The sequence below is a fragment of the Hippopotamus amphibius genome, chromosome 2, assembly GCF_030028045.1.
Source record: "Hippopotamus amphibius kiboko isolate mHipAmp2 chromosome 2, mHipAmp2.hap2, whole genome shotgun sequence".
NCBI classification, from domain to species: Eukaryota; Metazoa; Chordata; class Mammalia; order Artiodactyla; family Hippopotamidae; genus Hippopotamus; species Hippopotamus amphibius.
Window position 1 is genome coordinate 213,890,230 of NC_080187.1, and position 23,733 is coordinate 213,913,962.

Below are 23,733 nucleotides of genomic sequence, written 5' to 3' on the forward strand. Positions count from 1 at the left end.
AGCAACATGTAAAAGAATGAAATTAGAACACTTCCTAACACCATACACAAAAAATAAACTCAAAATGGCTTAAAGACCTACATGTAAGGCCAGACACTATAAAACTCCTAGAAGAAAACATAGGCAGAACACTCTATGACATCCATCAAAGCAAGATCCTTTTTGACCCACTTCCTCGAATAATGGAAATAAAATCAAGAATAAACAAATGGGACCTCATGAAACTTAAAAGCTTTTGCACAGCAAAAGAAACCATAAACAAGACTAAAAGGCAGCCCTCAGAATGGGAAAAAATAATTGCCTATGAAACAACGGACAAAGGATTAACCTCCAAAATATACAAGCAGCTCATGAAGCTTAATACCAAAAAAGCAAATAACCCAATCCACAAATGGGCAGAAGACCTAAATAGACATTTCTCCAAAGAAGACATACATATGGCCAACAAACACATGAAAAGATGCTCAACATCACTAATCATCAGAGAAATGCAAGTCAAAGCCACCATGAGGTATCACCTCACACCGATCAGAATGGCCATCATCACAAAATCTGGAAACCACAAATGTTGGAGAGGGTGTGGAGAAAAGGGAACTCTCCTGCACTGTTGGTGGGACTGTAAGTTGGTACAGCCACTATGGAAAACAATTTGGAGGTTCCTTCAAAAACTACAAATAGAACTACCATATGATCCAGTCATCCCACTACTGGGCATATACCCAAAGAAAACCATAATCCCAAAAGAAACTTGCACCATAATATTTATTGCAGCACTATTTACAATAGCCAGGACATGGAAGCAACCTAAATGCCCATCAACAAATGAATGGATACAGAAGATGTGGCATATATATACAGTGGAATATTACTCAGCTATAAAAAGGGATGAGATGGAGCTATATGTAATGAGGTGGATAGAACTACAGTCTGTCATACAGAGTGAAGTAAGTCAGAAAGAGAAAGACATTGTATGCTAACTCACATATACGGAATCTAAAAATGGTACTGATGAACTCAGTGACAAGAACAAGGACGCAGATACAGAGAATGGACTGGAGAACTCGAGGTTTGGGAGGGGGCAGGGGGTGAAGGGGAAGCTGAGATGAAGCGAGAGAGTAGCACAGACATACATATACTACCAACTGTAAAATAGATAGTCAGTGGGAAGTTGTTGTATAACGAAGGGAGTCCAACTCGGGGATGGAAGATGCCTTAGAGGACTGGGGCGGGGAGGGTGGGGGGGACTCGAGGGCGGGGGGGAGTCAAGGAAGGGAGGGAATATGGAGATATGTGTATAAAAACAGATGATTGAACTTGGTGTACCCCCCCAAAAAATAATAAATAAATAAAATAAAATTTAAAAAAAGGTTCTGGAAATATGTTGTACAACAATGTGAATGTACTTAGCACTTAACCACTGGATTGTACACTTAAAAATGATTATGATGGTAAGTTTTATGTGTTTTTTACCACAGTTAAAATTTTTTAAGACACATCGACTAATTCAGCAAATTATATAAACATGTTTCCTTATGGACTAATGTATTATGTTTTGTAATAAGGATTGGTGCACACAGCCAAAGGCAAGGTGATATTAGGGGTTAAATTTATCAGAAGCGACACCTAGCACCGTCACCACTACCACCCCGTTCCAGTTTGTGCTGGGTATGCCTCTGAACTAAATGGCAGTTTTACTTTGCAGTGGCACTGATAGATTTGTATGATCCATTTACCTTCATTTTCCTGGCCTTAAATAGTTGACTTGTGTGTTATCTGTAACTGCCTTTTAAAAGAGTACTTTTAATCTAGTTTCTGGGAGTTTGTGATTCATCATCATATTTGTTTATAAGAAATCAACCCACGGCTTTTTTTTAATGCCATTGGACATTTTTTCACTCATTCAACAATAAGTGCCTACTGAATATCACTCTTTTTAAAATTTTATTTTTATTGAGGTATCAGTAGCATTAACATTAAATTAGTTTCATGTATGCAACGGACTGATTCAGTATTTGTCTACATTGAGAAATGATCACCACAATAATCTGGTTAACATCTGTCATCTTACATAGTTATAAAAATTTTTTGTGATGAGAACTTTCAAGATCTACTATCTTAGCAACTTTCATTCTCTGTGCTATAGAATATTATTAACTATAGTTACCATGGCATCTATTACATCTTCATGACTTGTTTTATAACTAGAAATTTGTACTTTTTGACCCCCTTCAAACATTTGAATGTCATTCTTGAGCTAAGAGATAGAGGTGTGCAATATGGCCTTTGCTCTCAAGGGCCTCATAGACTAGGCAGCTACCCAGGACAGAGTGGTATGTGCTGTGACAGTGGTGTGCACAAGATATGGGAACAGAGAGAATCAGTATTTCTTTTGGGGATGGGCCAACGTATAAAGAAAACCTTCTTAGCAGAGGTTAAGTGACTGGGATAAACTTTAAAAATTTTTTAACATGTAAGAAAAATACTTAGGAAGAAATAGACAAATCCACAGTCACAGTGGGAAATTTTAACACACCTCTCTTAATAGCAAATAGTAGAGCAAAAATCAGTAAGCACATAGAAGGTAAAACAAAGAACAGTCTTGACCTAATCAACATACATAGAACACTGTACCCAAAATGATTGCATACACATTTTTTCAAGTGCATATAGTATGTGCCAAAATCGAATATTTTTTGGCCTAAGCAGTGCTTAGAGGAAATTTTGTAGTCATTATAAAAGCATACTAAAAAAAGATGAAAGACTGAAAATCAGTGATTTAAACTTAGATCTTAAAAAGATGGAAAAAGAATAGCAAATCAAGCTTAGGAAAACAGAAGGGAAGAAACAGAGAAGAAATCAATGAATTAGAAAGCAAGTATAGAAAAAAATTAACAAAGCCAAAAATCAGTGCTTTGAAAGGATTAACAAAATTGATGAGCCTAGCAAGGACTGATTTAAAAAAAAAATAGAGAAGATGTAATACTAGGAATGAAAAGGGGGCTATCACTGCAGAGCCTGTAAACATTAAGGAAATAAAAGAGGATAATTTTAACATCTTTATATCATGCAGTTTGGTTGTTTGGATGAAATGCACAAATTTCTTGAAAAGATATAACTTGCCAAAACAGAAAAAGGAATAGAAAATCTAAGTAATACAGTGTTTATTAAGAAAACTAATTCCATTATTTAAGACCTTCCCACAAATAAAACCTCAAGCCCTATAACTCGTCTGGTGAATTCTTTGAGACATTTAAGGAAGAATCAATACTAATCATGCACAAACTCTTCCAGACAATAGAAAAAGAGAGAAGTTCCTAACTTTTCTTATGAGAAAGAAATTAATAGAATAATTTACCAAAAAAAGGAGTATTATAGAACAGTCCCTTTTATTGACCTTCTTATGAGTGTAAAAATCTTTAACATAATATTACCAAATTGAAAACATAAAAAGGATAATATGTTACAACAAAGTAGGTTTATTTCAAGTGTGCAAGGATAGCTTAATATTAAAAAAAAAAATCAATGTACTTCACCACGTGGACAGAAACTAGAAGAATTATGTGAACATTTTGATAGATACAAACTTTTCGACCTGACGGAAAAGGCCCCTTTCAGTGACTCTACCTGTCTCTCCAGCCTCCTATCCTTGCATGGTGTTATCTCTGCATACATTCCTTCAGCCATATATGGAACAATTTGTACTTCCTGAATCCTGTTATTTCTTTTTTTTTTAAGCTCTTTATTGCAGTATAATTGCTTTACACTGTTGTGCCAGTTTTTGCTATACAACGAAGTGAATCAGCTGTATTTATACATACATCCCCATATCCTCTCCCTCCCGCAACTCCTTCCCACCCTCACTATCCCACCCCTCTTAGTCATCACCAGTCACAGAGTCGATCTCCCTGTGTTAAGCAGCAGCTTGCCACCAGCTGTCTAGTTTACATTTGATAATGTACGTGTGTCAGTGCTACTCTTTCACTTCGTCCCAGCTTCCCCTTCACCCCACCCCCCACCCTGTGTCCTCAAGTCCATTCTCTACATCTGCATCTTTATTCTTGTCCTGTCACTGGGTTCATCAGTACCATTTTTTAAGATTCCATATATATGCGTTAGCATACAGTGTTTGTTTTTCTCTTTCTGGATTACTTCACTCTGTATGACAGACTCTAGGCCCATCTACCTCACTACAAATAACTCAGTTTCATTCCTTTTTTATGGCTGAGTAATATTCCACTGTATATATATACCACATCTTCTTTATCCATTCATCTGTTGATGGGTATTTAGGTTGCTTCCATGTCCTGGCTATTGTAAATAGTGCTGCAGTGAACATTGTGGTACATGTATCTTTGTGGATTATGATTTTCTTAGGGTATATGCCCAGTAGTGGGATTGCTGGCTACCTGTGTTATTTCTTGCCTCTCTTTGCTCATTTGTACCACTTGCTTTTTAATCCACTAACTTAGACTTGTCCTTCAAAAGTCAGCCTAGAGGACTTCTCTGGTGGTCCAGTGGTTAAGAATCCACCTTCCAGTGCAGGGGACACAGGTTCGATCCCTGGTGGGGGAACTAAGATCCCACATGCTACGAGGCAACTAAGCCTACACATCACAACTACTGAGCACGCAGGCCACAACTAGAGAGAAGCCCGAGCGCCACAACAAGGAGCCTGTGTGCCACAGTGGAGGATCTCGCATGCTCCAATGAAATCCTGCATGCCACAACTAAGACCCTATGGAGGCAAAAAATAAAAAAGTGAATACATGCATACATACATACATAAATGCTTTTTAAAAAGTCAGCCTAGGATTCTGGGAAGGTGTTCGCAGCACAGTCTCCCCTCCCTTTATATATAATAAAAGCCATCCAGGTAACTTCTGCCTCCACAATCAATATGTAGAGCACTTTTATTACCCTTAAAAGGAGGAATCTTTTCTGTAAATATTCTCTACATCTAACCCTAGACAGCTACAGATCTGCTTTCTGTTAGTATAGATTAAATTTGCATTTCCTAGAGTTTCACATAATCAAAATCCTATGAACTCTTACATGTCTGGCTTTTTTCACTTAGTATGTTTTTGAGATTCACTCATGTTATTGTAGCTCATTCTCTCTTATTGAAGAGTTGTATTCCAGCTTATTCATATTCCACAAATTACCCAATTTTATGTTCCTGGGCATTTGAGTTGTTTCTAGTTTGAGGCTTTTATGATTAAAGCTATTATGAATATTGGTGTACAAGTGGTTTTTTGTTTTTTGTTGTAGTATACAACTTTTTGTATTCCTAAGAGTGAAATTGCTGGATAGTATGGTAGGTATGTTTTAACTTTATAAGAAACTGCCAAAGTGTTTTCCAAAGTAGTTGTACAGTTATAAACTGACCAGCAATGCATGAGTCTTCCAGTTGCTTCATATCCTAGGCAGCACTTGGTATTGTTAGTCTTTTTAATTTTAGCCAGCCTGTTGGGTTTTTAATGGTATCTCATTGTGATTTTAATTTACGTTTCTCTGGTAATGAATGTTGAGTATCTGTTAATGTGTTTAGCCATTAACATAACCTCCTTTGTGAATTATCTCTTTTGCCTATTGAGTTGTCTGTCAGAGGTTTTTGAAATATGTATATATTCTGAATTTAAGACCTTTGTCTGATATATGTATTGTGAATATTTTCTGCCAAGCTGTGGCTTACTTTTTCATCTTCTTAACATTTGTCTTTGGAAAAGCTAAAGATTTAAAATTTTCGGAAGTTCTGTTTATGAAATGTTTCTTTATGGTTCATACTTTTTGTGTGCTATGTAAGAAATCTTTTCCTACCCCAAGGTTGCCAAGATTCTCTGTTTTATTTTATAAGTTTTATAGTTTTAGCTAGTATATTTAGGCCTATAATTTATTTTCAGTTAATTTTTGTATATGATGTGAGGTAAGGGTCAAGGTTATTTTTTCCCCACATGAGTAATTCAGTTGTCCCAGCACCATTTATTGAAAATACTGTACTTTCTTCATTGAATTATATATGTGTATAAAAACAGATGATTGAACTTGGTGTACCCCCCAAAAAATAAATAAATTAATTAAAAAAAGAAAATACTGTACTTTCTTCATTGAATTATTGTGGCACTTTTATTGAAGTCAATTGCGCATGTATGTGAGGATCTGTTTTTGGAGTCTATTCTGTGACATGAATCTGTATGCCTGTTCTTATGCCAAAACCATACTATCTTGATTACCCTAATTTTATAATGCTCTTGAAACTGGTGGTAAAGGTCTTCCAATTCTGCCATTTTCAAGCTTAGTTTGGCTATTCTAGGTCCTTTGCATTTCCATATGAATTTTATTTATTTTTTATTATTATTTTTTTGGCTGTGTTGGGTCTTAGTTGTGGCACACGGGATCTTCGTGTTGTGGGAGGTGGGCTTCTCTCTAGTTGTGGCACGCAGGCTTTCTCTTCTCTAGTTGTGGTGCATGGGCTTCAGGGCGCATGAGCGCTGTAGCTGTGGTGCCGGGCTCCAGAGCATGTGGGCTCTGTAGTTTGCGTCACGCAGGCCCTCCAATTGTGGTGCGTGGAATCAGTAGTTATGGCATGCAGGCCTAGTTGCTCTGCAGCATATGGGATCTTAGTTTCCCAACCAGGGATCAAACCTGCATGCCTTGCATTGCAGGATGGATTCTTTACCACTGGATCGCCAGGGAAGTCCCTCCATGTAAATTTTAGAAACGGATCTACAAATTTCTACAAGATTTTAATTGGGATTTCTTTAGATCTGTATGTCAATTTGGAGAGAATTAAATTTTAACATATTGTAATCCAGTCTGTGAACATGTATATCCTGCCCTTTGTTTAGGGCTCACTTCGTTTGTTACCCTTTTATCAAGTATCACAGTCCTGCACTACCTGCTTTCCACTGTCTGGCAACAGTTGTTTCCAGTAATTTGTCCAAGTTTCTAGTTGTTTATGACAGAGTAGAATTTTTGACCCTCTTAATTCCTTCTTGGCCAGAAATGGCATCATGGCTTTTGAATCTCCTCAAATCTCCCCATAAAAATTGATGAAATAGGGATGCAAAGCCAAAGATCCATGGATAACATCTACAACGAAACTAGAAGACTATGCATGCTGTGACCCTTGGAATACGAGTGGGTGAGGCTAAATCACTGACGGCTGAAGACCTATGTGGTCTCATCATCTACGCAGGAAGAAACGGAGGCAGCCGAGCTTCTGATACCTTAAGATTACTAAACGCATGTCAGAACGCAGGAGTCAACTTGAAAAGGTTTTCACTAGCCAAAGAGAGACAATTTGAGGATCAGTAACTGCAGCGGATTGAAACAGCAAATATATTTAAATTTGTGAGTTTCAAATGATACTTCTAAGAAACACTCCTCATTGTCATTGTTGGAGGGTACTAGGGAGCCACCTTATTATTTTGAAAGCTGGCAAATGAAAGAAAAGAAGCAAGCATTTATCCTGCCTTTCCTATTTTACCTAGAGTAACGAAGCAGTGTTTCTCTTTATAGATGTATATCAGCTCATAAATGAAGAATGAATGAAAAAACTAACACATCCTTTTTCAGCCACTGATGAAGTTAATGGGTCTAGGCAGTGATGATCAGTGGCTGCTAACTTCACCAAAAAAAGACAAAAAGGCGTTCCTGTGGAATCACACACCACCACGTAGGAAGTAGGTACAAAATTGGGGGCGGGGGGGGGGAGTCAAACTTGAACTGATCAAGCTTCTTGATCTGATTACCAATCTATAGGAATCACAAGAGACAGAGGTACCTATTAAAAAACAATAAGAATACAGTAACAAAATTTAGCGAGGCGAACTCTAGAGTAGGGGTGGGCGAAGTATGGCCCATGGGACAGATCTGACCCGTTGGCTGTTTTTTTTGTTTGTTTTTTTGGGTTTTTTTTTTGTGGCTTGTGAGTTAAAAATAGTTTTTACATTTTTAAATGGTTGGAAAAAAGACCAAAAGAGTAATATTGTGCAAGATGTGAAAATTATATTAAATTCAAATTCCAGTGGCCACAAATAAAGTTTTGTTGGAACACAGTCATGTTCATTCACCTGTGGCTGCTTGCATGCTACCGGGGCAGAGCTGAGCAGTTGTAACAGAGACTGCAAAGCCTAAAACATTTACTCACTGGCCCTTTACAGTAGACAACAGCAGAAACCCCTGCCAATCCCTCATCTATAGGACTGATGACCCAGTTTCTTAAACCAAAACAAAATGTAAGGGGAAAAAAGAGATAAAAGGAAGAACCAGTAGTTTGAAAAAGACTTACGAGACCTATTACTTGTCACAATATATGGGTCTTATTTGAATCCCTATTCCAAAAAATGAAGCAACATAAAATAAAATCAGAAATGCGAACAATGGCACAGATATTTGATGACATTAAAGAATTCTGAAATAAGATTGGCCATATTATGAAGACTGTGACTGGAAGATAGTTGCATCGTAGTTCATCATACTGTTTTTACTGTTTTCTCTACTGTCATATATGTCTGAAAATCTACATTGCAGAGTTAAAAATAAATGTTATTTCAAAATAAAAGTTTCTTAAAAATCAGTTCACGGGTCATTTCCTCTGGGCTTTATAATCTAACGCCTCTTCTCTGTGCCTCTGCAGAAACATGGACCTTGCCACATTGATTGTTACAGCTTAGTGGTTATTTGTCTGATATCCTGAGACTATCAGTCCCTGAGGGTGGGGGCCATGTGTTATTTGACTTTGAATCATAGAATCTGGCACATAACCTGGTACCTATTAAATCCTTAATAAATATTTTTGGAACACATTGTGACTTCTCACAGCATATTGTGGTTTCTGAAATGTTAAACATTCTAAAACATAGTAATCTTTATTTTGTTGACTTTTTAAAAAATTTTTTATTTATCTTATGCCTTCCAAACAGCCTGTATTTCAGCATGACGCCAATTGTTTATATATCTCTTACAAATTAGGAAAAATATAACTCTAAAATGAAGCAAGTTATTGAAATGGGCATGTTAGTTTCAGCTGAGACAGGATGTTGTTTATCTTCATGCAAAGTGTGGTGTAGTTCCTTCCAAGTAAGACAGTTATTTCTTCTCCAAGCACAATATTGTGTGTTTCTGAATGTAGCAGAAAGATCCATATTCAAGTCTAAGGTCAAAATCTAATCCTCAAACCAACTATAAATTATTTTTATTATCTATCTTTTTTTCCTTTATTTCCTTAATAAATAACAATTGGTTATGGTTGTTGACATTTTAAGTTTAAAAAATCCAATTCTTTTGCTCACTTCTTTCTGCACATTGTTACCTTCATATTCTGCAGCAGCTACTTTATCATGGATATTTTCTTTCCTGTTTTCAGTGTAATTTGAACCTCACAAACCCTGAACTCCAGGGAAAGTGAGTTAGAAACACAACCCTGAAGCTTAAGCCAGGATCTACTTTTCAAATAAATCATCTGGCACCTAAAAGCCTCACGTTCATGGAGAACCCTTTTTGATACCCTGGGCTTGGGGACTCGGATTGTGGATTGTCAAATGGTTAGTCATCCAGTTATTTTTGTAACCATATTCTCCTATGCTGTTTTCCTTTCAATCAGGGTATTTGTAGCAGATGTAAGCATTTTTTCATTGGTATTTCCCTAAAAGTAAAATGCTGTGTTTTCTTCAAGGCACTTATGATCATATCTGGCAAGGTTTTAAAGCTAATTCACCTAGCTAAATACCGGGACTCTGTGATGCCCTTTTGGCTTGCTTGCTCGAACTCGTAGATGAAGTCAGACCTGAGAGGTGTCTGAAGCACTAAAGAAACTGGCTCAATGATAGAATCAACAGCGAGGGAAACAGGCTTGGTTAGGGTGAGGACACAGGTAGTTTTTTCCACCAGCTGTGGACATGAGATTGTCAGTTGTCTACATCTGACCTCTGCAGTCATTTCTTTAGGTCCTTTTCTCTCTTATTTTGGTGGCTTCCTTTTGTTTTATCTTTATGGTAACTCTTATTTGTAAAACAACAGGGGCCAAGGAGAACATGGATAACTAAAATCTGGAAACGAAGTTCATAATTTATAATATTTGAAAGTCAAAGCCTGAGGCTTTCTTTATATAAAAGTGCTGTGTGGTGCCCCACCTTGGAGTCATGTGGCGTTCTGGCCACTGCACCTCAGGGAGACTGTGCAGAGCTGGGCAGCGTGAGGGGATGGGTCAAAGTATGTCTGGAGGAAATGGAGGCTGTCAGAGATTGGCATTCTTTTTTTATTCAGTAGACATGCAAGATAACAAAGATGAATGGAACATAGTTCTTGCTCTCATGGAGTTTGCAATAAAGTGGGAACTAAAAAGGGAGGGATAGAATGACAGATGTATACGCAGATGTTACAGTGCACAGTGCCTCCCAGCTGCTGAATTCAGGGCAGACTTTCCAGCCCTTATTTTTACTCCATCCCTAGGCATCACCTGACACTGTTGACCATTCTCTACTAGAAAGTCTCACTCCTCTAAGTTTCCATACTCCTCTGTCATACACAAAAGTTCTTGATATTGGCTTCTATTCTTTGTCTTTTTTCTATTTCCTAGAGTGCTCCACTTTCTCTTCCTTCCCACCCTATACTATCAATTCCAAACTATTTTTCTATCCTAGCACTTCCAAGGCATATGAGACTCATCAGTTAACAGTGGCTTCTTAGGCAGTGATTTTTGGCCACGTTGGGGAACAGTATCCCAGGCACCAGGGTGAGAAGCTCCCTGGGTGAATGTGATGCATTCTGCCTTCCACTTGGGAAGATTCTGTGTCTTTTTTTTATTAACCTCTAGCACAGTGGCTGCCATAGTAGGAGCTCAGTGATGGTGAGTGTTTCAGCAGCAGCAGGTACAGTGTGCTGTGGGAGCACAGAGCAGGTCACTTAACCGAGAAAGTTAGAAAAGGCAGCACAGAAGAGCCATCGGTTGAACTGAACTGAATTCACCAGAAGGATAAGCCTTAAAGGAGATTCTAAGAGGTGGATTTTCGAAGATAAGGAGATCAATTATTAAAATGTAGGAATATGTGAATGACACGTGGTTAGGTACACAGACTGCTTTACTATATCCCAGAACATTAGGATGAAAAAGCTCTTCCTGAATCTTGAATAAGGTTACTATAAGTAGGGGATTCCCTGGTGGTCCAGTGGTCAGGACTCTGTGCTTTCACTGCTGAGGGCATGGGTTCGATCACTGGTCAGGGAACTAAGATCCCACAAGCTGCATGGCATGGGCCAAAAAAAAAAAATTATAATAAGTAAAAGAAAAAAAAGTAATATGTTCTGCATCATTGTACGGGTAATAAATTTGTGGATCTCATTGCTCCCAAGAAATGATATTGGCATGAAATATTTTGTTAATCTTCATAAAGTTTCGTTCTTTCATTCACTCAAAACTTACTGAAGCATCTTCAAGTGTCGAGGACTATAATAGGTGTTATATGTATAATAATAAGCAAAACAAGCATAGCCCTGCCTGTATGGGGTTATAGTCTAGTGAAAAAATAAACAGTAAGCAGATAATCACTACACACACACACACACACACACACACACACACACACACAGTGATAAATACTGTGAAAGAAAAAAGTACAGTGCTATGGGAACATGTAATAGTGTGTCCCAGTTGAGATTAGAGTGAAATGAGCAGTGGTTAGAGGTAAGTTAGCTTAAAAGTCAGGGGGAAGAGGCATAGGGAGGAGATGTGTAAAGTTCTAAAGAAAGATGGTTTGGCCACATCGAAGAGGAAGAGCCATAAAACGGCTCCCTTCAGAGGTGGTGTCAGGAGGGAAGGTCATACCATTCCCAGCATAGCCACTGCAGAGCCCTGAACTGAGGGGCTGCTGGAGCTGGTCTAGTAGCATTCACTAAACATTGTGATAGTTCGTGAGGACTCAAGGGGTAATAAGACGTTCTAGAACCTCCCTCATCCTGCCTAGGGATTCCTCCTCATTCTTATCAGGGACAAAGAAATGTAACTAGTTACAATATAGCGTGATAAGTATATTAAGATCCTGAGAGAGCATAGAATTCTGAGAAGTCAGCCAGCTTTGCCTTGTGGGCAATGATTGAGATGAAGCGGGGTTTTAAAAGATCGGTGAAAAATGAAGGCCATCTCAGGAACAAGCGATACAACGAAATCCAGGTGTGAGGAGCAGCCAGATGCAGCAGTGACAGTGTAAGTGGGGAGGATGATGAGATGAAAAAGCTGTTTGGGGACTGGACCTCTAAGACCTGGGGATTGATTGGTGTTGAGGGAGGAGTGAGGAAAGGAGTCCTGCAGGATACCAGGTTGATCACTTGGGGTGACTGGCTAGTGTTCATGGTGCCATTCACAGAGGTGGCAACATGTGGGAATGGCAATGTGTTTGGAGAAAAACTGTCCCAGTCTGGGCAAGTTGACACAGAGGGATCTATGAACTAGCCAGGTGACAGTGTCTCATAGGACCCAAAGTGGAGGTCACGTCAGGGCCAAGAACTGCTTATTTCTTTTCTAATAAACTTTTTATTCTATAATAGCTTTGGATTTACAGAAAAGTTGTAAAGATAGTACAGAGTTCCCACAGACTTATCATTTATTAGGTCCTGCTTTCACCTCTTCCTTGAGTTTATGCCATATTGGAATGGGAATCCTTGTTTGCCCAGATATTCCCACATGCATGCATATGAGGCTTAATGTGGTTCAAAAATCAAAACAATATAAAAAGATATATAGTAAGTTTTACTTCAGCCCCTGCCCCATCTGCACTGTTCATTCCCACTTTCTACAGATAACTATTTTTATTAGTCTCATGTACTAATCCTTCCAATTTTTAAAATGTAAATACAAGCAAATAATAAGAATATACATTGTATGTTCCTTCCCTTCCTTATACACATCATGGACATTGTTCTGCAGTTTACTTCTCTGCTGAACAGTATATCTCACAGATCAATACATATAGACCTGCATTGTCTGGGAAGGGAGCTACAGGCCATATGTGGCTACTGAGCATTTGAAATGTGGCTGGTGCAACTAAAAAACAAAATTTTAAATTTTATTTAATTTAAATTTAGGTTTATAAGTGGAAGCACTGTAAAATCTTTTTCTATTTAATTGAACTCTGTTGTTTTGGTAGGATTGCATTTCAGTTGAACCATTTAAAATACAGCATCTAAATTGAGATGTGGTGTAAGTATGAATCACGCATTGGATTTCAAAGACTTAGTATAAAAAAAAGAATATTAACTATCTTAATAACGTTTTACAATGTTTGCATGCTGAAATAATAATGTTTTTGATATATTAAATATTAAAATTTTACCAATTTCTTTTTGCTTTTAAAATGTGGCTAATAGACAATTTAGAATTACATATATAGTTCAAATTATACTTCTACTGGACAGTACTGATATAAAGCATCCTTTTTTCCACAGCTGTATAGTATTCCATTGCATAGAGTATCATACTTTATTTAACCAGTCCACTGTTGATGTATACTTGAATTGTTTCCAATCTTTTATGATTAAAAATACAGAAATGCTACCCCCCAAAAAATAATAAATAAATAAATGAAATTTTAAAAAAATGCAAAAAAAAAAAATACAGAAATGCTTAACCTTGTGCATGTATCACTTCATATGTTTGCAGGTTCATCTGTGAAGTGAATCTCCAGTATTGAGGTTGCTGGCTTAAAGAGTAAAAGCATTCATAATTTTGATATCACCATATTGCCCTCCATAAGAGTTACACCAGTTTACACTCCTGTTAGCAATGTGTGTATGTGCACCAGTTTCCCCACATACTGCCATTTTAAACCAGTGTCTACATGTCAGGGATATAATAATGAACTTTTTTTTTCTTTTTGCTAATTCTGAGAGAGTTTTAAGAAATCACAGTTTGCCTAACTTATTTTTTCATTAAATGAAAACTATTGATGATAAAACTCTTAGAATCAACATTTTAGAATGGACTTTTTTTTTTCTCCTTTTTTTAATGAAAATGTAAAGGAATTAACCCACAGTTTTCCTGGAGTGCAAATTTCTTTGGAAGTTGTAACTTTCATCATGTTCAGATCTAGCAAGAAAGATTTTGTGATGGTTCAAAAAATTTTTCTTTTTTAAAGAGCTGTAGACTTCTCACACCCCTCCTGCAGCCTCCCTTGGCTGTGATGGACGAACATTACAAGGCAGATGCAGTTTCATGGTTTTGCATACTGTCCACTTATCAGTTCCCTGGATGAGTTCTACTAAATGCTAAACTTAATGGGCTGTGTAACTGAGGAATCTATTAACAATGTAACTGAGCTTATGAGAGGCCATAATCATTAGACAGTCCACTCTATTAATAAATAACATAAAAAGTTTATCTTTACACCTTTAGGATCTAGCAGTTGTCCCTCTTTTGAGACTTGTGTGCCCTCTACTGCCCTCTTTGCCTTTTTTGTTTTTTCAGATTGAAATGAAAACTAAGCATTCACCATCCAAAACCAAATTGCTACAATTTTTCCATTCATAGGAATCTGAAAATAACATTCTCACTAAGAGAAATCTCACTATGTAGTTGGGGATATGGCAGATAACTTAATAAATTAGTATAATGGAAACCCTTGGCTTCCAGGGATTATAAACTCGTATTTTGGCAAATCCTAGAGACGTAGAAATGTATTTTATAGCAAATATGACTGGGGATTTACTCTCTTCAATAGTTTATTGATTTTCAATATGAAAAGGTTAAGAAAAGGAATAAAAGCTGAGATTGTTAATGTAGATCATGGTGCAGGAAGAGCACTAGGATACTGGGACTCATTGGAAGGGCCGTCCTTGGCAGTTGGTGATATTGAGTCATTTCTATTGTGCTTAAGTAACAGAATAAATAAATAGACAACTTTAGGATAGGAAGCAGCTGCGCCACAGCTATTCTTCATGTCCCTTTTTGCTTCTGTTGCTAATTTTGCTTAATTATTTTGTTTCAGGAAGGGTTTTCACTCATTGCTAGCAAGAACTGGTTGAAGATTGTAAGACGCATGGATTGTCTGTTGTTTGGAACAACGATAAAGGCAAGATGCTGTGTGGCCAACTGTTTTTAAACAACTGATGGTACCCTTCTCATCATCTGCTAAGTGTGCATGGGAGTGGGTGCAGGAGCTTCTCTTTGCAGGTGAAATGGTACTGGGAAGAACACGTTTGTTTAAGAAAGGTTTGCATTATGAGCAAAACATGAAACAAGGACTGTTGAGAAGCAGAAGCGTAGTTAGTGAGAGGGTGTTGCTGAAGAGCCAGGGCTGTGATTGATCTGTCAATAACTGTCTGACAAAGCTGTGCAACCATTCTCCATCCCCCAGCACAAGCTGGGAGGAGGTGGAGTTACATCATTGTTTGTCTTGCTATTTAGGTGTTTAAAAGGTGTGCTTTCGAATGCTTCGCTGAAAATGTCTTCATTTTTTCTCTTTAATACTACATAATAAAATTCCCTTTTATTTGCTTTCTAGCTGTATTAAACGTAAAGAATGATCCTCATCGAAGCAACAAGACTAATCACCTGGATTATTTTCTTTCAGAAATAATGATAAAAACCAATCTGTTAACATTCACTGACTAATAATATTGAAATTTAGGTAAAAGATCCTAATTTTTAATGGGCTCATAGACAGAGTTGAAAGAGATCTTCAAGAGCCTCTAATAGGAGGGTCTTTATCAGACCCTTCAAAGGATCTTCAGAGAATTCAGAGGGTCCATGAACTGCATGGATTTTCACTGACCTTAAACTGAAATTTCTGATTTCCTTCAAGTATGAATGTTGGCATTAGACCACATTTGTACCAGTAGAAGTCAGATACCTTCACATCACACTTCAGTTGTTTCTGATGTCATAGAGGTCATTTACACTCATCACTACCCCAGTATCATGGTGGTTGTTAGTCCTGCCGCTAGAGCTTTTTATTGAGTACATTAGTAAGGAAGCATATATGTTATTAGTTTACAAATCAGTGTTTTAATATTGTAATAAATTATTTCAGTATAATTGGTTTCCTTTGTACTGTTATATATTTTATGTGATTAAAAACATTGTTCTGAGAAGGGGTCCTCTGGCTTCACCAGACTGCCTAAGGGATCTGGAGCACGTACTCAAAACATCCAGGAGCCCCTGTTTTCATTTTACATATGAGGAAACTTAATTCAACATAAGCCAATAGCCAACTAGCTATCAGAAAACTGGGCCACCCATTGGTCTTCTGACTCCCAGCCCAGGACTGTGTCATGCTGGATGAATGTGTCTTTTAAAAAGTTACAGCATGCCATAGAAGGAAATTACCCCAACATAATAAAAGCCATATATGACAAACCAACAGCCAACATCATTCTAAATGGTGAAAAACTGAAAGCATTCCCTTTGAGAACAGGAACAAGATGAGGGTGCCCACTCTCACCACTGTTATTCAACATAGCTTTGGAAGTGTTAGCCACAGCAATCAGAGAAGAAAAGGAAATAAAAGGAATCCAAATTGGAAAAGAAGTAAAATTGTCACTCTTTGCAGATGACATGATATTTTACTTAGAAAACCCTAAAGATGCTACCAGAAAACTGCTAGCACTAATTGATGAATTCAGTAAAGTAGTAGCAGGATACAAAATTAATGCACAGAAATCTCTTGCATTCCTATATACTAACAACAAAAGAGCAGAAAGAGAAATTAAGGAGACAATCCCATTTACCATTGCAACAAGAAGAATAAAATACCTAGGAATAAACCTGCCTAAGGAGGCAAAAGACCTGTATGCAGAAAACTATGACACTGATGAAAGAAGTCAAAGATACTACAAACAGATACAAGGACATTCCATGTTCTTGGATTGGAAGAATCAGCATTGTGAAAATGACTGTACTACTACCCAAAGCAATTTACAGTTTCAGTGCAATCCCTATCAAATTACCAATGGCATTTTTCACAGAACTAGAACAAGAAATTTTACAGTTTGTATGGAAACGCAAAAGACCCCAAATAGCCAAAGCAATCTTGAGAAGGAAAGACGTGGCTGGAGGAATCAGGTTCCCTGACTTCAAACTATACTACAAGGCTACAGTGATCAAGACAGTATGGTACTGGCACAAAAACAGAAATATAGATCAATGGAACAGGATAGCCCAGAGATAAACTCATGCACATATGGGCACCTTATCTTTGACAAAGGAGGCAAGAATATACAATAGAAAAAAGACAGCCTCTTCAGTAAGTGGAGCTGGGAAAATTGGATAGCTACATGTGAAAGAATGAAATTAGAACACTTCCTAACACCATACACAAAAGTAAACTTAAAATGGATTAAAGAGCTAAATGTAAGGCCAGACACTATAAAACTCTTAGAGGAAAACATAGGCAGAACACTGTCTGACATAAAGCAAGATCCTTTTTGACCCATCTCCTAGAATAATGGAAATAAAATAAAAAACAAACAAATGGCACCTAATGAAACTTAAAAGCTTTTGCACAGCAAAAGAAACAATAAACAAGACAAGAAGACAACCCTCAGAATGGGAGAAAATATTTGCCAATGAAGCAACGGACAAAGGATTAATCTCCAAAACATGCAAGCAGCTCATGAAGTGCAATATCAAAAAAGCAACCCAATCCACAAATGGGCGGAAGACCTAAATAGACATTTCTCCAAAGAAGACATGCAGATGGCTAACAAACACATGAAAAGATGCGCAACATCACTAATCATTAGAGAAATGCAAGTCAAAGCCACAATGAGGTATCGCCTCACACTGGTCCAAATGGCCATCATCAAAAAATCTAGAAACAGTAAATGCTGAAGAGGGTGCAGAGAAAAGGGAACCCTTCTACACTGTTGGTGGGAATGTACATTGGTACAGCCACTATGGAAGACAGTATGGAGGTTCCTTAAAAAACTAAAAATAGAACTACCATATGACCCAGCAATCTCACTATTGGGCATATATCCTGAGAAAACCATAATCCAAAAAGAAACATGGACCATACTGTTCATTGCAGCACTATTTACAGTAGCAAGGACCTGGAAGCAACCTAAATGCCCATCAACAGATGAATGGATAAAGAAGATGTGGCACATATATACAATGGAATGTTACTCAGCCATAAAAAGGAATGAAATGGAGCTATATGTAAGGAGGTGGATAGACCTAGAGACTGCCATACAGAGTGAAGTAAGCCAGAAAGAGAAGAACAAATACTGTATGCTAACTCATATATGGAATCTAAAAAAATGGTACTGATGAACCCAGTGACAGGGCAAGAATAAAGATGCAGATGTAGAGAACGGACTTGAGGACATGGGGTGAGGGGCGAAGGGGAAGCTGGGGCAAAGTGAGAAAGTAGCATTGACATCTATACACTACCAAATGTAAAACAGATAGCTAGTGGGAAGGTGCTGCATAACACAGGGAGATCAACTTGATGATGGGTGATGACTTAGAGGGCTGGGATAGCGAGGGTGGGAAGGAGTCATGGGAGGGAGGGGATATGGGGATATATGTATAAATACAGCTGATTCACTTTGTTGTACAGCAAAAACTGGCACAACAGTGTAAAGCAATTATATTTCAATAAAAGAGCTTAAAAAAAAAAGTTACACCATGCCATGTGTCTGATATTTGAGTTTTAATTTTTTCCTGATTATGTTATTATTAAATTTTTAACTAACTATAAAGAGAAAAAAAATAATTTGAAAAAAATCACTTAACATTTTGACGTTTTTACTAGACATATATATTGTATCAGTTCGGATGGTGTTCAGGTGCATGTGACAGAAAATCCATGTTTTTTCTATATAACATGTAATCTATACATGCATTAGACACTCTCCATACAGAGTGTCTAAAGATTTTGAAGAAGAAAATCAGGCAAAAGCAGTAGACAGGTGACTCACAGAAGAAATACAGAAGGCTAACAAACACACACAAAAAATATTCATTCCCATTAGTTACCAAAGAAATGCAAATTAAAGGAAGATGCTCATTTCTGCTTATCAAATTGGAAACTGGTTTTTAAATTATACCACCCTGTTGGAGAGGATTTGGATAAATGAGCATTTTTACATATCAGTGCTATAGAAACAGGGACAACCTATCTGGAGGGCACATTTACAAAATAAACATTCACACTTCTAATACTTCTGTCTTAAGAACCCTGTAAATAAATCCTTATGAAAATCAAGACATTTTTACGGTAGTGAAAAATCAGGAATTAGTTAATTGATTCATGGTGCATCCAAACAATAAAAATACTAGGTAGTCGTGGAAAATCATGTTTTCAGAGACTAAGAAATGACTTGGTATCATATTCCAGATATAATGTTACACGAGGAAAGCAAGATACAAAGCACTCTGGATAGCACAGTGTCAAATTTATAAATTATCTGTATGTGTAGTTATATAATTTTAAATGTGATATTTGTGTATATAACATATACTTTATATATAGATTTTTAAATATTTAAGTTTAGGATCCTTTTGCCTATTGTTATTGTAGATGGTATTCTTTATCCCAGAGATATTTCTAGCAGCTTATTACTAGATTTTTTCTGAATTAAGTTGAGCTTCCTTACTAAATTTTTGTTAGCTCTGATAATTAATTTTTAATTTCTAGGGAAGTAATTTTATAATCTGCAGACAATGATAGTTTACTTCCCATAATTTATACTTACTACTTTTCTCACCTTACTGAATTATCTAAACCTTCCAAAACACTGTAATTAGGTGATTATGTAGCCATCCTTGACATCTTACTGACTTGAGTGGGAACTAGTGTTTACACATTAAGAATATTTTTGGCTGTTGATTGGATATTCTTGACCATGTTAGGGAGATAGTCTTTCAGCTATAGTTTATTTACTTATACTTTTATCAGGATTACATACTGAATTTTAACACCTATCAAGATCATGATTTGTTTCATTTTTTAAAGTCCTTTGATCTGTTGACTTGATATATTGATACTGAGCCCACAGATTCTTCTTTCTGCCTTACTTGGCAAAGGGTACACAACTGTAGTGTTTCTTGCCTTGGATAACTTTTAGTTAACCAAGTATTACGTAACAAACATTCTCGTTTAAATTAACAGAAGTATTTTGAAATAAAACTTTCATTCCTTTAGCAGAAATTTAATATAACTTAAATTCAGGGGGCAGTAAAAATCATATTTCTTTTCTCTCTGGCCAAAATAAGTAGCTTGTATAAGATCAGCCTAATTGTAAGGAGGGCTTCCTTTTTTTCAGTAATTGTAATCAGAATGGTCTCGGCTGATTGGCTAACAGTCGACATGTAATTCCCTACCGGAGGAGACTTTGGTTCAAAGGCATAATCCTCAACCGCTGTCCTCACCTCCAGTAACTCACTGAAGAATTTTTTCATGGTTTTGTCTGGCCTCAGCCGTGGTTTCAAAGCAGAGGATCAAATGAAATGTTGAAGTCCCTTCTCTGATTAAGTTCTTTTTCTGTGCCCCTCTCCACCCCCAGTTTCTACATAGAGGAATTCACTACTAGTGGTGGGGAAACTTCTCTTGGGGTCCTAGTGATGATGGGAGACTGCTTCCAGGTCTGGGTGATGAATCTAAAACCAGCAGGAAAACACAGCCATGTTTGTAAGGATTTTCACGTCTCCTTGGGCTGTCTTCCTACATGGTACTAACTGGGCCCTGTGACTTCCTGTAACGTTAGCTACAGAGCCTGCCGCTTAAGATCTCTGCATGGAGATGCCATTCACACTTGTGAGTCAGCGTTTAATGGGCCCAGTGCCTCCCAGAAGGTGAAGCCTGATTTTCTTGTATGTGAAGATAAGTATAAAGAGACAAGCACTTATCCTTAACTTTTGTTTCCTTGAGGAGTTTTCTGTTAGTTGTAAGAACTCAAAATTAAGTGTTCTGAAGTAGGGTGGGAACAACATATAAGCCACCACTTAAAATATACTTAAAATATAGTAATTTGGGGAATTCCCTGGCAGTCCAATGGTTAGAACTCCATACTTCCACTGCCGTGGGTCCAGGTGTAACCCCGGTCAAGGAGCTAAGACCCCACAAGCTGCACGGTGTGGCAAAAACAAACAAACATATTATATATATAATATATAAAAATATAAATATTTTTAAAATAAAAAATATTAAAATATATATAATTATATAATTTTGAGCTGATCTCCTTAGATAATAAATGCTGGAGACTGTATATTTGGGACAGTTTATGGCTGTTAATATATACTTGAAAAACTTTCATTTCACAATGAGGAGCTCTTTCTGACTTTTAATTACAGCATAAAAATAAATCTCATCAAGATTTTCAACCTAGGAGTCTTTTTTGTTAACCAGGTGGAAGGTTTTTTGTATTGTAGTACCCCATGATACTAAGGATGCGGGATGAAGATGTAACTCATTTTCACATTTTTCCTGATGTACCTTGGCTTTATCTTGGGTCCACATGTGTTGAAGTGGTATTTCTGGTTTCAGATGATAAGCTCAAATTCTGTCTGAGAATTTTACAGAGGCAAACATGGACCAAAACATCAGTTAGGCTATCAGACATACAGCCTTCCCTGTCATTTCTTGGAACTACATTCCGAAGAAATCCTAACTGTCCAAACTCATTCTTATGTACACTCACATATACAGAGATACCTCTAGACAAGTGGTCTGAGATTTTTGCCTTATATACTTAATAATCGTCTGTTTCTACATATAGCTTTCATCTAGCTATGACGCAGTTTTTTATGTGATTACTTCTCAGAAGGTTAGATAATTACAGAATCATCATGGAAAGAGCTAATATAAAGGTACTTCATATAGATGTCCCTGTGTACAGTCTAAACTAGGGTGAGTTGGAAACAGCTAGTTAATTGTAAACAAGAAAGCTCAGTTTCACAGAAGAGCATAGAATTACCAAAAACTGAAAGTAGAGTTCTCTTATCAGTTCTTTCCCCTTCCTCCTGGAAAGTTAGCTTTCAGAGACTCTTGATAATTTGGGGATTATTAATCCAAGAGAAAAATAGCTAAGGAAATGAACAAGCAATGAATAGGCAAAAGAAAAAATACAAATGACTAATATACATAAGAAAAATATTCATATTTTTTCATTGTTGGAGGGGGCAGTGATAATGGATTACTTTTATACTTGGGAAAAAACTAAATGAATTAAAAAACAAAGAGAACCCAACAGAGGCAGTAAAGGGGTAGCAGTGTCTATTCTTCTAGACGTGATACCTTACCACTATCTGGCCATGCCAAGTTTTCTACATCCTAAACATGTGGCTTGCTTGATGGCTTTATCTAAAAATTTAAATAGTGTAAATTGTGAACAGGAAAACCAAGGATTTTTGCTTATAAGAACTTTCAGGATTTTGTTAACTATGGTTAGAAACATTTTCTAGTTAGCAGTGTGATTTGTGTATTTAACAAATGAAAAATGCTGTTACTATGTTAGCATCTGAATTTCTTTACAGAAGAAATTGAACGAAGGTACACAATAAATACCACCCATTTGGGGTGGCTTTTTTGTAAGCTGAGTCCTCTAAAACTAGGCAGGATATCAGACTAGAAAAAGAGGAAACTGCTTCTATTGAAATAATGGGTTTATTGTTATTGTTACAACTTAGTTCTATTTTTAAACATACAATTAAATAAATTTGATGTAGTTGCCACATTCTAAAATTTTAATTGCATCTCTTCCACATTTGCTGATTTTCCAGGGGATGTAACTCATACAGCAAATTAAAGGCAGTGTGATTGATTTGTCTTTTGATTTGTACAGTAACTCTGGCCTCTTGAAGGATAAAGGGCACAACAGGTTGTTAATATGAGATGCATTAGCTCTCAGCATTTGCCTGTCCCCGATCCCCAGTTTTGTTTTTCAGATTCACTCGCTTGTTTAATGTGGTATCTACCTAGTTAGCTCTTTTATATATTCAGGTTTGGAAAATTTTGTTGAGCCAGGACTATTAGCTTCACTGATTTTCCACCTAAGGAGTTGGGTATGAAATCTTTGTTCCAAAGTAAGACAAAATATCGATCTTTCACTGCAGTCAATATAATGACCTTCCTGGTCTTTATGATACAGGCTTTTCCATTTTTGCTGCTGTCAGTGCCTTGAAGGAAATGAATTTAGTATGAGGAACAGCTCCCAAAAGGGCGAAGAAAACTTACTAGCTTTTGTATACCCACGTCAACTATCTAGGGTAACTGCTCCCTTATTTCATACCTCTTCCCTTTCAAATAAAGGGAAGACCCCATAGTAAATAAAAGTAAAGTGATATGACAAGGGTCACTGAGGATAACTTTGATTTGTCACACAGGATAAGAGTCGTATGTTCAGGGTACAGTTTAGTGGAAGCTCAAAGGAGCAGGCGCTGGAACACTGCTGCAGCTGCGTGCAGAAGCTGGCCCAGTACATCACCGTCCAGGTGCCCGACGGAATCAGCCAGGAGCTCAGGCCGAGTCCTGGCCCACTGTGGGCAGGTGAAAGCCAAGGGAAGGGCTGTGTGCAGGGCATCCCACCACAGCATGGCGTAAGTAGGCGTGTGTGTGGCTGTACGAGACACCTGACAAAATGATATGCTGTGGGGGCCAACATCACTGTGGACTTTGCTGAGTCCACCAAGTTTGCAGGTTAAAGATATCTAATGTTGAGTGACTTACTTGTTTTTACTGGTGTATAATTGATGTATATGATTAGTTTCAGGTATACAGTGTAGTGGTTTCATAT

At 37.3% G+C, this 23,733-nt stretch overlaps 1 protein-coding gene across 2 annotated transcripts in view; it reads left to right on the plus strand.

Annotated features, from left to right (window-relative positions):
* REC114 (REC114 meiotic recombination protein) overlaps nt 1-23,733 on the plus strand; it is a 109,039-nt gene that overhangs the window by 74,308 nt on the left and 10,998 nt on the right. Inside the window, exons 3-4 of one of the 2 annotated variants that reach the window (XM_057723258.1) lie at nt 14,979-15,062; nt 23,324-23,536. In XM_057723258.1, the coding sequence (XP_057579241.1) occupies nt 14,979-15,062; nt 23,324-23,536 (297 nt within the window). The remainder of the gene's footprint in view (nt 1-14,978; nt 15,063-23,323; nt 23,537-23,733) is intronic. The other variant, XM_057723259.1, reaches the window with a different exon arrangement.